Below are 18,016 nucleotides of genomic sequence, written 5' to 3'. Positions count from 1 at the left end.
AATACCGTTTAAATTAAAACAGTTTTAAAGAATTTTAAAATCATTGAAATTTTTAATGTCATCTTCTATTACCAAAGTAATATTTTTTCCTATCCCTTCTCTATGAACTTTTTTTTCTTGAGCTTTGTCTTTCCAATTGAATAACTTAAAAATATCCATAGAAACACGGAGAGAGAGACATAACCTCCTTTATTCGTTCATAAGTTGTATTTAAAATGTTTCATTATTAGACAACTTAGCCGATAATTGAACAAAGACAAAAGAGAAACTTTACCCAATTTAATTTCAGAGAAGAAAAATAGATCGAATCTATTTCGCCTCCATAAGCAACAAGTCGTTCTCGCAGCAAAAAAAAGAATGGTATTTAAAAATAATGACTGAAAATCCAAACAGTGCGAGCAAAAAAAGAATTCAAGGAGATAAAAACCAAAAAACAACAAATGACTAAAATAATTTCAAAAACTCAAGCTGAATAAAGATTAAATTCTAACCTAAATTTGAATTACTCCTTTCAGATAAGTAATGTAACAGACTTATGTAAAGTAAGACATAAAAACATCCTTTTAGGTAAACCTGCTGCCCATCCAAACGCAAGATTTTGTACTCCTCTCGTCAATTGTCCAATCCTGGATCCCCATTGGAACAGTCCTGAAGGGGTGCCTATTTCTGCTATTCTTTTTGGTGGAAGACGTCCAGAAGGTATACCTTTAATTTATGAGACACGATCGTGGAAGCATGGAGTCTATGCCGGTGCTTCTGTTTCATCTGAAGCTACTTCTGCTGCAGAATACAAGGTGCACCGTTTTTCTATTCTTGTTTGTTGCCTCGCGTTGAGTATCGAATGACTTACTATAAAAAGTGAATGTTACCTCTAAAGAAAGCTCAGATTCGTCTAAAAAAAAAACCAATGGCATTTAGCTTTAGTCAGTAAAATCAAAATCAACTATACAAATACCCAAATAAAGATGTTACTTGCATTTTTAATCTCCTTCTTCCTTTTACTTTCATTAGGCCTGACATTAGGTATAAGAAGGGCGCTCTAGACTTATAACTACACATTCTTAAAATCTAGCCATTGTTCTGCATTCTGACAAAACAACCCTAACTATATATCTGAAGGAATAACCTATTCTGATGGAATAACCCTAACTATTCCATAATATTCAATATTAATAAAAAAAAAGCATAAAATGAATCTAATTCAAGAATTTTTATTGGATCAGAATAAAAGTTGACCTTGAGTTGAGATTATAATTTTCTATATATCAAAATTAAGCTTCTTTTTAAATATTTTAGTACTACAGACTATTGCTATACATGTAGCACTAGTAATGTAGTAGTGTAGCACTAGCAAAAAAGATAAACACACCAGTTTACATATTTCTTAGCAGACAATTGCAATGGTAATTGGTTTCTCTCAGATTTTTTGTATGAATATCCGTTGGTAATTTAATTGAAATTATGCTACTTTAGAATAATACAAATTTGTTTCAGTTTGGTTTCACTTATTGCAACTGGTTGGATAGAAAAATAAAGTAGAAAAATTTGGTTATTAGTAGTTTATCGTGGGTAAAACTTTATATATATATATCTATCTATATATATAAAAATAAGTTGTCTGTCTGTCTGTGGATCTGTGGATCTGTGGATCAGGTGACGTCATGTTTCGGCTAACGTCATGAAATTAGTTGCCGTCATTTTTGCTTTGAAGGTGACGTCATTCAAGTTATATAAGACATATGTTCGCGTAGAAATCTATTAATGTTTAAGTTTACAATGACTGATGAAGATGCTCAAAGAGTCTATGCCAAAAAACTTGCTGCTGATAGAGAAAGTCAGAAAAGAAAGCGTGCCGAGGAACTACCAGAGCAACGCGAAAGCAGACTTGCTGCTAAAAGAGAAAGTGAAAAAAGAAGGCGTGCCGAGGAATCAAAAGACCAGCAGGGAAACAGGCTTGAGGCTGATAGAGAAAGAAAGAACAGAAAGCATGCCGAGGAACTACCAGAGCAACGCAGAAGCAGACTTGCTGCTAAAAGAGAAAGTGAAAAAAGAAGGCGTGCCGAGGAATCAAAAGACCAGCAGGGAAACAGGCTTGAGGCTGATAGAGAAAGAAAGAACAGAAAGCATGCCGAGGAACTACCAGAGCAACGCAGAAGCAGACTTGCTGCTAAAAGAGAATGTGAAAAAAGAAGGCGTGCCGAGGAATTACAAGAACAGCAAGAAATCAGGCTTGCTGCTGATAGAGAAAGTAAGAAAAGAAAGCGTGCCGAGGAATCACAAGAACAGCAAGAAATCAGGCTTGCTGCTGATAGAGAAAGTCAGAAAAGAAAGCGTGCCGAGGAATCACAAGAACAGCAAGAAATCAGGCTTGCTGCTGATAGAGAAAGTAAGAAAAGAAAGTGTGCCGAGGAATCAGAGCAACCTGAAAGTTATCGCCTGGCATTCAGGTACAACCCAGTCGACGATTATAGCTTGAGTAGATGTGTTCAAATCGGGACAATGTCTAAAATTTGTCCCTATTGCAAGGCCTTGAAATTCAATGGTGAAACAATGGGAATGTGTTGCGCCTCAGGAAAAGTTAAACTTCCTCTATTGGCTGCACCACCAGAGCCATTGAAGACTTTCCTTACTGGAACTACGTCAGAATCTAAGCGTTTTTTGTCAAAAATCAGACAATACAACTCATGTTTCCAAATGACGTCGTTTGGAGCCCAAATCGAAAATCCAGATCAATTTATGTCTACTTTCAAAGTAAAAGGGCAAATTTATCATAAAGCAGGGTCCCTTCTACCATTCTCAGGCGAGAATCATAAATTTTTACAATTGTACTTCATCAGAAATAGAAATTCTGAATTGAATGCACGTTGCGAAATTTCTCCCAACGTTGAAAGGACAATCGTTTCCCAATTGCAACATCTTTTCCACGAAAATAATAATTTAGTGCGTCTGTTCAAAACAGCCATCGATTTGATGCCTACTGATACTCATAAAATTGTTATTTCCGCTGACAAAACGCCTGCTGGCCAACATGTGCGTAGATACAATGCTCCGACTATCGACGAAGTGGCAATCGTTATGGTCGGTGATCAGTTTTTACCTCGAGATATTATTCTACATAAGCGAAACGCTCAGTTGTTAAGAATTGCTGAAACTCATCGATGCTACGATGCCCTACAATATCCTATCATTTTTTGGGATGGAGCCGACGGCTATCACTTTAATATTAAATTGATGAATCCAGCCACTAACAAAGAAATGAATAAGAAATGCAGTGCAATGCATTATTATTCCTATAGACTAATGATTCGGCAGGATGAAGAAAATTATATTTTAAAATGCCGTGAATTGTTTCACCAATTTGTCGTGGATATGTATGCTAAAATTGAATCAGAACGTTTGCTATATATCCGCCTGAATCAGACCAAGCTCCGCTCTGAACAATACATTCATTTGCGAGATGCAGTTATAAATGACGGTAATACCACAAACGTTGGAAGATTAACAATTTTACCTTCGTCATATGCTGGCAGTCCCCGTCATATGCATGAATATGCTCAAGATGCTATTGCGTATGTTCGTCTCTATGGTCGTCCAGATTTATTTATTACATTTACATGTAATCAATCTTGGGACGAGATACTGCAGCTTTTACTTCAAGGACAATCGGCGGTTCATAGGCATGACATTACGGCACGTGTCTTCCGGCAAAAGTTGAAATCACTGATAAACTACCTTGTAAAACATGAAGTGTTTGGGTCAGTGCGATGCTGGATGTACTCAGTGGAATGGCAAAAACGAGGTTTGCCACACGCACATATACTAATCTGGCTACATAAAAAAATTACTTCAAACGAAATTGATGATGTGATTTCCGCTGAAATACCTGATAAAAATGTCGATAAGGGGTTACATGATATTATTGTAAAAAATATGATACATGGACCTTGCGGTGCACTGAGCGAAAATTCACCATGCATGGCCAAAGGAAGGTGCACAAAGCAATATCCTCGACTTTTAGTACCCAAAACAATTACTGGCAATGATGGTTACCCACAATATAGAAGAAGATCTACTGAAGATGGCGGTAAAACAGCAATAATAAAGAAGCGTAACGGTACCACCATCGAAGTAGATAACCAGTGGGTTGTTCCATATTCCCCATTATTATCAAAAACATTTAATGCACACATAAACGTTGAATACTGTAACTCCGTAAAGGCAATCAAATACATATGTAAATACGTCAACAAAGGCAGTGACATGGCAGTTTTTGGCTTGCAGTCCGAAATCAAAGATTTCGATGAAATCGTAGAATATCAGGCTGGAAGATACATAAGCAGTAATGAAGCTGTTTGGCGAATTCTTTCATTTCCGATACATGAACGTAGTCCAGGTGTTGTTCACTTAGCGGTACATTTACAGAATGGTCAACGTGTTTATTTCACGGAAACCAACGTGCAACAAAGAGTCCTGAATCCACCGGATACAACATTAACAGCTTTTTTTTCGCTTTGCAAAAATGATTCTTTTGCAAAAAAACTGCTGTATACTGAAGTGCCTTCGTATTACACGTGGAATACTAAAAATAAAGTATTTGAACGTCGAAAACAGGGTAAGTCAGTCGACGGCCAACCTACCATCTTCAAAGATATCACGATAGGAAGACTCTACACCGTTCACCCCAATCAACATGAATGCTTCTTTCTACGCCTGCTTTTGGTGAATGTACCCGGTCCGACATCCTTTGAGTATTTGAGGACTGTAAATGGTACTATACATGACACTTACCGTAGTGCATGCCAAGCTCTGAATTTATTGGAGAATGACCAACACTGGGATAACTGCATCAATGACGCGTGCGAAACGTCAACCCCAAGTCAAATTTGTGCATTGTTTGGCATCATTTTAACAACTTGCTCTCCATCAGCTCCTACAGAGTTATGGGAAAAATATAAGTAAAAAATGTCCGAAGATATACTTCATCGAAAACAGTTAGAGACGTCAGACATGACTTTTGATTTTACATCAGAAATTTATAACTACACTTTAGTTGTTATAGAAGATTTGTGCATAAGTATGGCAAACAAACCTCTTCAGGATTTGGGAATGCCTTCACCTAACCGTATCGCTGCTGTTTCGACATGTGTAGAATTGGATCGTGAACAAAGTTACAGTACGAGTGATCTATTGTCGTATGTACAAAATAACATTTCCAAGTTAACGTCGGAACAAAAAGACATTTATGATACGATAATGCATTGTGTCGATAACAACGTTGGAGAAATTTTCTTTTTGGATGCGCCAGGAGGTACTGGTAAAACGTTTGTGATAAAACTGATTCTGGCATCAATTCGATCTAAAAATGATATAGCGTTGGCAATTGCGTCGTCCGGAATAGCCGCAACATTGCTGCCTGGTGGAAGAACTGCTCATTCCGCTTTGAAATTGCCTCTGAACTTGCATTCTACAGAAACTCCCACGTGCAATATTTCCAAATCATCTGGGATGGGTAAAGTATTGCAGCAATGCAAACTTATTATTTGGGATGAGTGCACAATGGCACACAAAAAATCGCTCGAGGCTCTGGATCAATGCTTGAAAGATTTGCGAGGGAAGTCGAAACCCTTTGGCAGCACCTTAATATTGCTTGCGGGAGATTTCAGGCAAACATTACCTATAATACCTAGATCAACTCCTGCAGACGAAATGAATGCTTGCCTGAAAAATTCTAATTTATGGGCACACGTAAAAACATTAAAATTAACTACAAATATGCGTGTCCGATTGCAAAACGATGACTCTGGTCAAACATTTTCAGATCAATTGCTGGCAATGGGAAACGGAAAGCTCCCAGTAGACTCAATTTCAGGACGTATACAACTACCTGCTGATTTCTGTAATTTAGTGACGTCCAAAAATGAATTGATTGAAAAAGTATTTCCGAATATTCTAAAAAATTATAAAAATAATAAATGGCTAAGTGAAAGAGCGATTCTCGCACCCAAAAATATAGACGTCCACGAAATCAACAATATTGTTTTGACCAAGATTCAAGACCAGGCAGTCCTTTACAAGTCAGTCGACACAGTTTTGGAACCAAATGAAGCGGTTAATTATCCATCTGAATTTTTAAATTCCATAGATCCTTCAGGGTGTCCACCACACCTGCTACAACTAAAAATAGGCGTACCAATAATACTTTTAAGAAATATCAACCCACCAAAGCTTTGCAATGGCACGCGACTTGCCGTAAAAAAAAAAACAATGGAAAACCTAATAGATGCCACAATCTTGACAGGGCCTTATGAGGGTGAGGCTGTTCTTATTCCTCGCATTCCCATGATTCCAACGGATCTGCTTTTTCAATTTAAAAGATTGCAATTCCCAATTCGATTAGCATTTGCAACCACCATCAACAAAGCTCAAGGGCAATCACTAGAAAAATGCGGTATAGATCTTAATACAGATTGCTTTACCAATGTACAATTGTATGTTGCATCTTTGAGGGTCGGTAAACCTGACAATCTATTTATACGCACAGACAATGGGACAGCGAAGACTGTTGTATATTCACAAGTTTTACGTAGTTAATTTGTATTGTATCTATCTATCTATATAAAAACGAGTTGTGTGTATGCATGTTTGTTTGTTTGTAAAAAGAGCGTTTGCATATGACGTCATTATTAGTACATACGGCTTTGTATATGGACAGACAATGGGAAAGCCAAGAATATTGTATATTCGCAATTTTTACGTAGTTTGAAACACATATATAAATCTATCTATATTCACAGGTGGGACACAGGGACACAACTACAATGGCGCGTAACTAATATGGCGCGTAACTAATATGGCGCGTAACGACTTACGCACGCGGGGGGGCTTGGGGGGCGCGAAGCGCCCCACCAACTAGGTGTTGGGGTGGCGCGAAGCGCCACCCCAACAGCTAGTATATATATATATATATATATATATATATATATATATATATATATATATATATATATATATATATATATATATATATATATATATATATATATATATATATATATATATATATATATAATGAAAAGAGAAATCACCAGTGCAACAGGACAAATACATAAAAAAAAAGACAGAAGGAGAAAAGGAAGACTGTTTTCCTACATTAGTGATCTCAATTTTTTTTGACATTTTCTGAAAATTTCACGATCAAAAATTAGTTCTCACGATCCACTGATAAATATCGATTCACTGATTATTGCTGATGCTAAGCAAATTTTGGCTAATAAAGTCCAGAAAACTTCATTTGAATTGTCGGAGATTTGGGAATCTCTTCAAGCAAGCAAGGAGACACCAGTTTCAAATTCCAGTAAGATGAAAATTTAAAATGATGTGCCGAGTTTCCTCGGCCTATCGCCAAAGAATTTTCTTATATTGATAAATCCAAAAATGTAGAAATCCAGAAAAAAAAGAATTATTTTCCCATGGGTCCGAGAGTGCTGCCATCCATTTATGTTATGATTTTAGTTGTGTTAAAATTTAATTTTCTTCATCTCCCTAAAACTGTTTTCCAAACTAAACACATTCCTACTTAGGTTAAGAGCGTCATCCACATAAAACAGACACTAGCACCATTCAATCTACAGCAAAGCAATATATCCCCTTGGGCTCCTAGGGTCGCATTATTATAAATAGTAGGAGAGTTAATGACCCTTTGTTTAATTCCAAGATTGGTGTCTATACATACAATAAAGAGGTCGAACTACATCAACAGATACCCCCCCCCTACCTTTTTTAATAAATCAAGCATAACCTGAGAATGAATTAGAAATCCGAAAGCATTACTAATATCATATGCACCAATAACATGACCTTCCAGCATCCTTTAATATTGCACATAAACTCCTTAAAGGGTGGTAGCAAATGAGACGCGGTTGTAAATGAGAAAATAAATAAAAAGTTTTTTCAACGGGAAGTAAGGAGCAGCATTAAAACTTAAAACAAACAGATATTATTACATATATAAGGGCGTTTGTCTCCTCCTCAATACCTTGCTCTTTACGCTGAAGTATTTTTAGTAATTTCAACTATTTATTCTACGGCCTTTGTGATTCAGGGGTCATTCTTATAGAATTGGACCAAATTCAAGCTTTTTTGTAAAGAGCGAGGTATTGACGAGGGAAAAAACACCCCCATATACGTAATAATAAATTCTACAAATATAGAAGTTCGTTACGTAAGTTAATTCGTAAGTTACGTATATTTATTACTAATAAAAACGCTCATAAAAAATTTTAAGTTTTAGTTGCATTATTAAGTAAACAAAAATTGGAGGGCAACTAGGCCTCCTCCCCACCTCTTTTGTTTTATCAAAATTGTCCGATCAAAACTATGAGAAAACCATTCAGCCAAAAAAAAAATACAAATTTTGTTTTAATTATTCATGTGTGGTGAGCCAAAATCAAAACGCATTAATTCAAAAACGTTCAGAAATTAAAGGAAAAGAAAATTTTCAACTGAAAGTAAGAAACGACATTAAAACTTAAAACGAACAGAAATGATTTCGTATGTGAAAGGGGCTGTCCCCTCCTAAACGTCCCGCTCTTTACGCTAAAGTGTTATATTGTTTTAAAAAATAGAACTGTGACAAAGAGTCAAAAGAGTTGAACTGTGACAAAGAGTCAAAACAGCCCCTTTCATTGACAGAATAATTTCTGTTCGTTTTAAGTTTTAATGTCGTTCCTTACTTTCAGTTGAAAAAAAACTTTTTTATTTTATTTTATCATGATCACTCCGATGTTTGGAATATTTTCCCCTTTTCTTTATGAACTTTGGCACGTTCTCTCGGGCTAATAGCTTTTTATTGGTGATTTAGACTCAATCAATTTGGCACATTTGGAATCACCATGGAAAATTTACGATCTTGATACTGTTGTTTCAAAATTCGGTTTTTAAAGTTTTGGTTACTACTATCTCGAGGGTTCTTTACATATAGTTTCTTAAAATGAAACTGTCTGATTTCGGCATCTCCAATATGATTTCAAAATAGAAAATACAAGATAGGAAACTCTTAGCTCTCTTCATTAGAGCTAAGAGTTTCCGTCTTATCCGATTTTTTCGCTAAAAATTTTTGTTGTATTTTTTTCTCTTTCTTGTTTTTACTCCACCCATTGTCCAACTAACGGCTCAGTTTGTTCACACTAACTAAGCTTTGGGGCTTCTTATTACTTTGTCAAGCTTTCAAATAGATTGAGTAGGATATTCTCTTGTTTTTGTTGTTATATTATTTCCTTGTTTATTATGCTCAATATTTACGCCTGTTAAATATAGCCAAGACTTTTCTTGTTTATTTTAACAGCATTGCCTTAGTTGTTTCTTTATTGTTTCATGATTAACAGTAATGTAGGAGTACAACCCCATTTGACTGCATCATTTGGTGGTAAAAATTTCTACTTATCACATATTTGGTGTGGTAAGGATATCTGTTATTTTTCAGATACTTTTCTATTATTAAAATCGTAAAACCCATCTTTTAATGTTTATCTTTACTATAAATTTTGGTCTTGGTATTCACCTTTTAAATTACAAAATAAAACAATATTTTTATCGCTTTAGAAACTTGTTCGACTTCTGACTTGGTAATGTCTATGCAAACAGTTCATAAGAATCTACTAGATATTCAGGAAGTAGTTCTTAGAAAAATTTTTTTTTCAGGGACATAAGGTCATGCATGATCCATTCTCCGCACGCCCTTTCTTGAGTTATAATGCGGGAAAATACATAGAGCAGTGGCTTCAAATGGAGAAGGATAACAGGAAAATGCCAAAAATATTCCACGTGAATTGGTTCAGAAAAAATAAAGAGGTACGTAATGACCAAATAAGACCATCAATGGGCTTTGGGAGCTTATAGTTAAACAAATTCCCAAGCAACATCTAATGTTCAGATACCAGGTGAGGTGACAAAGCCTGGTCCAGCAGCAAGAGAGAAGGTCCTTCAATGGTGCTGGTGATTCAATGACCTAAAATTTTTGTCTTCGTTTTTGCTTCTGCTTTTTTTAACCTTCTAAACTTCCATTTCTAATGTTTGAAAAATATTCTATTCCCCAGTAACCTGAAAAATTTACTGATATACACTTATATCAAAACTTGTTGAGTCTGAATAATGAAAGTGACTGTGAGCAATAAGTCAAATTATGCCACAAAATTTGATCATAAATTTGTTTTATATAAATCTCCAAAGACACGTCAAATACCTTAAAAACTCCTCAGACATCTATAAGACGCCTAAAGAAATTGTCAGATAGGAGGAAACGTTGATTGGCAATTTATTTTAGTTTCTTGTTGTTTTAGGTTTAATTCATTCACTCGTAGTAATTGTGTTGCGAGAGCAACACATTGGTTTTGTCCATTTTATTTTCCTATGCCGCCGATGTCGGCTTATTCCTGGAAACTGGTAAGGGTCTAACCTGTGCGGTTTTTACGGACAGTGTGGACTTCAGGCTGGATTGATGAATATGGCATTACATTTTGGAAAGCTCCGCAGGACTCTTGCCTGTGGCAAAAAAGTATGGTTTTTGCTTGTCCACAAGCCAGAGCCTATGGTGTGCAAAGTGAAGTGGAGTTATGTAGCCTACGTCAGAGAGGACTATCTAGTTGTGCAGCCAAGCTTTCGTTTCATCAAATTATGTTTCTGCTTTCGAGTGGAAAGCTCCGTTCTAGCAGGCAAGCAGGCATGCACCACTTTCAAATTGAAGAGGGACTAAAATCTATAAGTGTTAAATATATGCGGCAGTTACCCGGCCCCACAGCCAATATATCTTTTTTGAGTGATAAATATAAATATTTACAGAAGCAAAAAAGCGGCATTTTCCCACGGGTCCGAAAGTGCTGCCGTGATTTTCGCTGGGTTTATCATTTGTTTTTTTGGACTTGGGATTGAGGTAAAGAAATGTTATCAGATGTACATCTTAAACTTTGAAAGTTCTCTCATTGCTAAAGAAATTGGAGCTTATCCTTTGCTCCTTTCTAAGTGGTGACGTTAGAAAGTTGGCCTACGGCAAAAAAAAATCAACTTTTGAACTAAGACGGATAGAATATTTTTTTAACGGCAATCGATAGCTCTTGATGAGCTGATCAAAGTATATTTTATCCATTTTTTGAAACAAAATTCCTTCATGAGATATACTAGTTTGAAAGTTTCAAGGGGTTGACAACTTCAGTTGTCAACCTAAAGGGTACACACTAAAACCAAAAATAGGCCGATACCAATTGTGAGACATGTAGGGGACTTGTAAGGACAGGTCAGTTGTTAGCTCATAATCATCTTCAGCAGTGAGGGGTTTGCAAATTTTGCTATTTGGTGTACCTATTATTTGTTTCTAGTGTATTTGATGATAAGACCGAGCTGGTTCCAGTGGTAAGACATGTAGGGGACTTGTAAGTAATAATCGTCTGTTAGGCTACAATCATCTTTAGTGAAGAGGGGTTTGTAACTTTTGCTAGTTGGTGTAGCCTGCCCATACTCACTGTAACCTAGAATTAAGTGTTTACACAATGGGTGCAAACGACAACGTAAAACAACGAGGCTGTTTCGTAATAATTAATAGAGTGTCATCTATGGCATTTGGATCCTGAAAAGTTACGGATAGCTTTATAATACCAACTAGATTATATAAGATATTGTTCCAAGTCTTGATCTGTCACGATGTCTACGATTGAAAAGGATAAAGTTCGACTGGCTGCAAAGTCAATTTAGTCCCTTCTTTCGATATTCTTTTGTTATTCTTGGTTTTTTAACGCTGAGGAATAGCCTTTGATCATGTGATTACTGATCGCGTTCTTCTTTGAACATAACGTTTTAAAAGCTTCGATAGGCTGACAACTTCAGCATTTAGCCGATAGCAAAGAAACAAAACCGAAGTGTTACTCTCGCAACACTTTATTCGGCGAAGCCGGACAAAGGTTGCCGCAACACTTCACGTTCCTCAGGCGACGTAGGTCTAGTTTTTATTGTTTTTAAGTTTTTATTTATTATATTAATCTAGGCTTTTATATTGCTCTTTAATTTTCTTTGAACAACTCTTTTTAAATCTTTTTTAAAATTAATATAAATACTTGTTTTTTGGGTATTAACAAAATAGCTCATTAAACAGAAGGAAAGCTGAGAATACACAAGAACCAAGGATCAAGCAAAGACAAATCTAGTATAGATTTTTAAGAGCCACATAAGGAGCTGAAAGGATGAATCTAGAAAACAGAGTGATAAAGCTCAGGCGAAAATTTATAAAAGACTATGTTATTTAAAGATATATTCCCTTCAAAAGGATGCTGTCAAAGCAGTTGAAGAAAATTAAGTCGTCTGCTCACCAGCCCTACTCTTGCTCTTAATTTAGAATATTCCCTCTAATCTACTTTTCTGCTAGTGTCACTTGGGCCCCAAATACAAACGCCTATTTTTAAAGAGAAAGAAAGATTTGTTCGCAAATCAACACAGTATCTAGAGGGATTGCACAGGGGTATTTTGAATTGGAGTATGCTGTCAAAATGGGGTAGAAGCTTTCTTAAACAAAGCACCCTATCTGTAAATTTAATCCCGAAGGGTGAAGAGACCTGGAGAGCATGTTAATAATGTTGAAACATTATTCATTGATTTAATGCGGTAACAAGCTGAGGAATAAATCTGGTTGTATTGGTTCATAGCGTTCCATTTTGTAGTTTTTGCAATTTTGCTATTTTGGCTGCATTGAAATGTAACACGAAAAGATTCTTTTAATAAAACGGTGGACTAAATATTAAAGGGTGTCTACAGGAAAAATTATAATTGTTATGAATTACAGTTGGGTTCTAGGCGTCTACTCCCCCCTCGAGGAAAATACCCCCCTGAAAAATGCCTCCAGGAGCCCCCCTCCCACCTTGCGGAAAATAGAATTTTCCAAATTTAAGAATTTTATTTGAGTTGTGTTCTATTTTATTTTTTTAGTTTCGGTGAGAAGATCTAAGGAAAATGAAAACGAGGAATTTATACACCATAAGTATTTTAAAGCTTGGAACAAAAAAAAAAATCGCATATCCATTTTGTTAAAAGACCCCTATATGAACCTCTGTAACTTTTGGCAGCAGCGGGAACCAAATAAAAAAAAAAAGAAGAACAAAATGTAGGCGAAAATCATAAAAATTGAGCTGAAAACATATGGCACCATAAAGTTTAAGAAGGTTTAGCTTTCCTTTGAAAGCATTTGAGAACAACCTCTTCTTTTAGGAACCAACATATTATTATTGTTTAAGTTTTTACGGACGAAAGCGTTGTCAAATTATGCGAGTTAGTTTTTCTTATCTTCGAATTGTAGAAAGTACCTCAAATCACCATTTATAAATAAACAGAACCCAAAACGAATAGAAATTACAATAGATAATCTAGTCAAATTGGAAACGTCCAAGAATTCAAAGGATTGGGCTCACAACCCCAAGGTCTTTTGAAGACCAGAGCATAATTTGCACTTTGTTAAAAACAAAACAAATAATCGTGGATTGTCAGTTCAATATACATATTCTTATATTTAGTCCTTAAAGTCTTAATACTTCTTTATTTAATGAAAACATTCAAAATGTATTTTGTTTTGAGTTTTAATCGGTTATTTATTGTAATTTCTGTTCGTTTTGGGTTTAATTCGTTTTTGAAGGTTATTCGTGGTAGGTTTACGCTTAGAAAATTATTTGCATTTATTTCTTCTCATTTTTGGCTTAACAGAGCTCTTTACTTTTCTTTAACAAACTTTAATTAAAAATATTCCAATTCCCCCCAGACAATTATATTCTAGATAAAAATTCCACCCACAAAATTTCTTGTGGATGATCTCAGTTGAGAAATTTTTCTTAGCGCACTTTAATTTGAAACAGACTTTAATTTCTGATTGTTTAAAAACCAAAAAAATAGTGCCAGTAATCACCTCCTCTGTGGAAGTTTCTAGCAAAAGTAACCCCCTCCACCCATCCCATAGGTGAGAGTTCTCCCCCACAGAAACTTCCCTCTGAAAAATATATCCCAAGAAAAATCCCCCCACCCACAGAAAGACACTATACAATTCCAACCAGGAAAAAACCTCTCCTGGACGGTTCCCCTTAACATCTTCACATCAAAAATTGAATCGGTAAAACAAATAAAAATAGTTTAATATAGGAATTCTAGTAAATTCCATATAGTGTACAATTTCCCCTGGAAAGTTCAGTCCCCATAAACTTTCCTCTCCATCAAGAATTCTCCCTGTGGAAAATCCCTATAGATGAAAACTCACTCACCCCCCCCCCTCTCGGAAAAGTGTCTATATACTTACCAATAGCAAACGCTATACGTAAACAATGGACAAATTTCATGACTTACGGGCCTTTCTCCAACAGTTGCGAGGGGTCATGATTATCCCCATCAATAGCTATCTATTTGCCCATTCAGCAAAAATAATATTGCAATATTTTTGTTAAACTTTCATTGTAAAAAAAAGCTATTGCTGTTCAAAAAATCTGAAGATTTTAATCTTGTCCAAAATTTTAGTTACAATCCAGCATCTTAATTCTTAAGCAGAAAAGTTAAATCTACTTTATAAGTACTCCTAATACTAACAAATACTATAGCTAAGTCATACGAAATCGAACTGTAACTGATGAAAAAAACTTAGGAAAAACAACTTACAGGTCGTGTAAGGAGGGTTATGAAAAAAGCGTTTACCCCCCCCCCCCCCCGAGAAAATATCCCCCTCCCAGTCTTTATACCCTGGGCAATACCCTCCGTACACTGAAAATACCCCCTAGAAAATACTTCCCGTTAAAAATATACCCCCCGACCCCCTGAAAAATAATCCCCACAGGAAATACCCCAACGGAAAATAAGGCTTTCCAAATTTGAGAATTTTATTTGAGTTTAGTTTTTTTTTCTTCCGTAGGGGGAAGGTACTTTTGTATTTTAAGCCACTCACTCAAGTTTACGCTGTGCAAAGCTCGAGAACAAACCAGTTCTTTCGTTAGATTCTTTCTGCTTAGCGTGAGACATGATCAAGACAAGTGATAGAATAGATGGGAAATATATAATTTGGGCTATATATTTACACATAAGAGGGGAGGGAGTGTAAATTATTTGGACAGTTTTAAGTCAGAAAACAATTTTTACTTCATAAAAAGCAGAATTATTGTACCTAACACATTTTACATAAAAAGCAGAATTATTGTACCTAACACATTTTACATGCAGACCCACAATACTTTACCCAACCCCCTAATATGCAAATATATAGCCAAAATATGTAGCCCAAATTTGTTTCTAAGTAACGAAGAAACTGACGAAGAAACTTGTTTATTCTCGAGATTTACGCATCGTAAACTTGAGTTAGTGGCGTGTAATACACTAGTGTCTGGAATTTTTTATGGAAAGAGAGCCGGATTTCCCGGTATTATTTAAAAACGATCGGAAATTAAATAAAAAAAAGTTATTCAACTGAAAGTAAGGAGCAACATCAAAAATTAAAACGAAAAGAAATTATTGCGTATATTGAAGTTGTCCCTTACACAAAACCTTGCTCTTTACGCTAAAGTTTTGACTTTTGTCCTGATTCTTTAGAACGATTCCTGAAATACAATGGCCATTTAATTATAAGAATAGTATTTGTTTCAAAATTCAATAAAAAATGAGGTCTTGAGGAGGAGACAACCTCTTTCATAGACGTAATAATTTCTGTTCGCTTTAAGGTTTGATGTTGCTCCTTACTTTCAGTTGAAAAAAACTTGTTTGTATTAATTTAATTTCTGATCTTCTTGGAATAATCCGACTTTCTCCATGAAGTATTCCGCTACTTTTTTATTATACGCCACTCACTCAAGTTTACGATATGTGAAACTCGAGAAAAAAAACGGTCTGTTCGTTACTTTAGAAACAAATTTGGGCTGTATATTTGCACATTAGGGGGGGGGGGGGGTAAGTATACCGGGTATGAAACGAACTAAGAAACTGTTGAGTTAGCGGCATGTAATACACAAGAACTGAAATCCCTTCACCCTATAGAAAACAACTCAAATACAATTCTCAAATTTAGAATGCCTTATTTTCTACGAGTGGTATTTATTGGGGGGGGGGTATTTTCAAAGGGGGAATGATAAATGCCTAGAATCGAAAAAACACGGAATAGTTTTCATCGTTTTAAAAATTTAATTCATTTTTTTATTTCATTTGATAAAATACATTTCTTAATTTAATTTTGTTTTTAACAGTGTCACGAATTCAAACTGGATGGATTAATTCGCTCCCGATCATTAACATTCCATGCAAGTAGAGAGGTTGAAAGACCTTATTCTGATTAAGGGGAGTATATGATAAGCGCCGTGGTGTTTTACAAACGGGAAGAAAATAAGCACGAATACAAATTTCTCTGTCATCAGAAACACAAATTTAAAAAGTGTTCTGAGACGTGTTATAGAATATCTTATCTTTTGTACAAAAAGAAAGATCAACTTATTAGTCGTTAATCAGGCTCCGTTTAAGTTCACTTCATTTTAAGACTTTATTTTTGCTTGTCTTAAATTTTGATTAATAAAAAAGAAAATCATCAAGAGAAGTTTTTGAAAGAAAAGTAAAGAGGTATAATAAACCAGGCAAGAGTTGAAATAAGGTCAAATAATTTTCCCAACTAAAATCACGCCAAATCACCATCAATAAATAAATGAAACCCAAAAATTACAAAGATAACCAAGTTGACCTCAAAATAATCAGGTACTAAAATGAGTGGACTAACGACCCCCATGTCTTCTAAAGACAAGAACACAATTTGTACTTTGAGTGACTCACCCTGGAAGCTCTTCAAATGGAAGATTAATAGCAATAGATACGTCAAGAGAACTGGCTTTTTAGTTGATTCCAAGTATATAAAGTTCAATAAAGTTTAATGTTTACCCATCAAAAGGTATGACCTTTTGAAAAATTTTCTGATTTTCAAAAAAAGGGGATCCACCAGAAGAACGAGAGCTAAGACCTCATATGGCACTTGTGACGAGGCCAGACGAGCCAAGAGTTCATATGGTATGAGCTCTAGCAAAATTCTAAGAATCAATAGATTGATTTAAAAGGAAAAGCAGAGGCTTAATGCCGGTCGGGATTTAAAACAAGAGCTCTGAGTCACGAGGTCCTTCTAAATATCAACATTCATTAAGATCCATTCACCCCCTGGTAAATTATAAATACCTCATTTTTTCTACTTTTTCCTCTCCCTTCAGCCCCCCAGAGGGTCTAATTGGGAAAAACGACATTATCAAGTCAATTTGTGCAGCTCCCGGATACGCCAACCAATTTTCATCGTCCTAGCACGTCCAGAAGCACCAAACTCGCCAAAGCACTGAACCCCACACCCTAACTCCCCCAAAGAGAGTTGATCCAGTACAATTACGTCAATCACGTATCTACGACATTTGCTTATTCTACTCACCAAGTTTCATCCCGATTTCTCCACTCTAAGCGTTTTCCAAGATTTCTGGTTCCCCCTACAACTACCTCCAATGTCAACAGATCTGGTTAGGATTGGAAATAAGAGCTCTGAGACATGAGTTCCTTCTAAATATAAAATTTCACTAAGATCCGGTCACCCGTTCTTAAGTTAAAAATACCTCAGTTTTCTGATTTTTCCAAATCAACGCCCCCAGCTCATTCAAAGAGAACAGATCCGTTCCAATTATGTCAATCACGTATCTATAACTTGTGCTTATTCTTTCCATCAAGTTTCATCCTGATCTCTCCACTCTAAGCGTTTTCCAAGATTTCTGTTTCCCCCCTCCAACCCTCTGTGTCCCCGGATCCGATTCTAATTGAAAATAGAGCATCTGAGACATAAGATCCTTCTATATATCAGGTTTCATTAACATCCGATCACCCATTCATAAGATAAATATACCTCAATTTTCACGTTTTCCAAGAATTCGGGTTTTCCCCTCCAACTCCCTCCCATGTCACCGGATCTGGTCGGGGATTTAAAATAATAGCTCTAAAGCACAAGATCCTT

At 35.8% G+C, this 18,016-nt stretch overlaps 1 protein-coding gene across 1 annotated transcript in view; it reads left to right on the top strand.

Moving 5' to 3' along the window:
• The window catches only part of LOC136032839 (phosphoenolpyruvate carboxykinase [GTP]-like), a 53,703-nt gene that overhangs the window by 23,227 nt on the left and 12,460 nt on the right, over positions 1-18,016 (top strand). Inside the window, exons 8-9 of the mRNA XM_065713248.1 lie at positions 568-794; positions 9,700-9,849. Of these exons, the coding sequence (XP_065569320.1) occupies positions 568-794; positions 9,700-9,849 (377 nt within the window). The remainder of the gene's footprint in view (positions 1-567; positions 795-9,699; positions 9,850-18,016) is intronic.

The sequence above is a fragment of the Artemia franciscana genome, chromosome 11, assembly GCF_032884065.1.
Source record: "Artemia franciscana chromosome 11, ASM3288406v1, whole genome shotgun sequence".
In the NCBI taxonomy this organism is placed as follows: Eukaryota; Metazoa; Arthropoda; class Branchiopoda; order Anostraca; family Artemiidae; genus Artemia; species Artemia franciscana.
The sequence above is the reverse complement of the archived record's forward strand: the minus strand, read 5'-3'. Positions and strand labels throughout refer to the sequence as shown.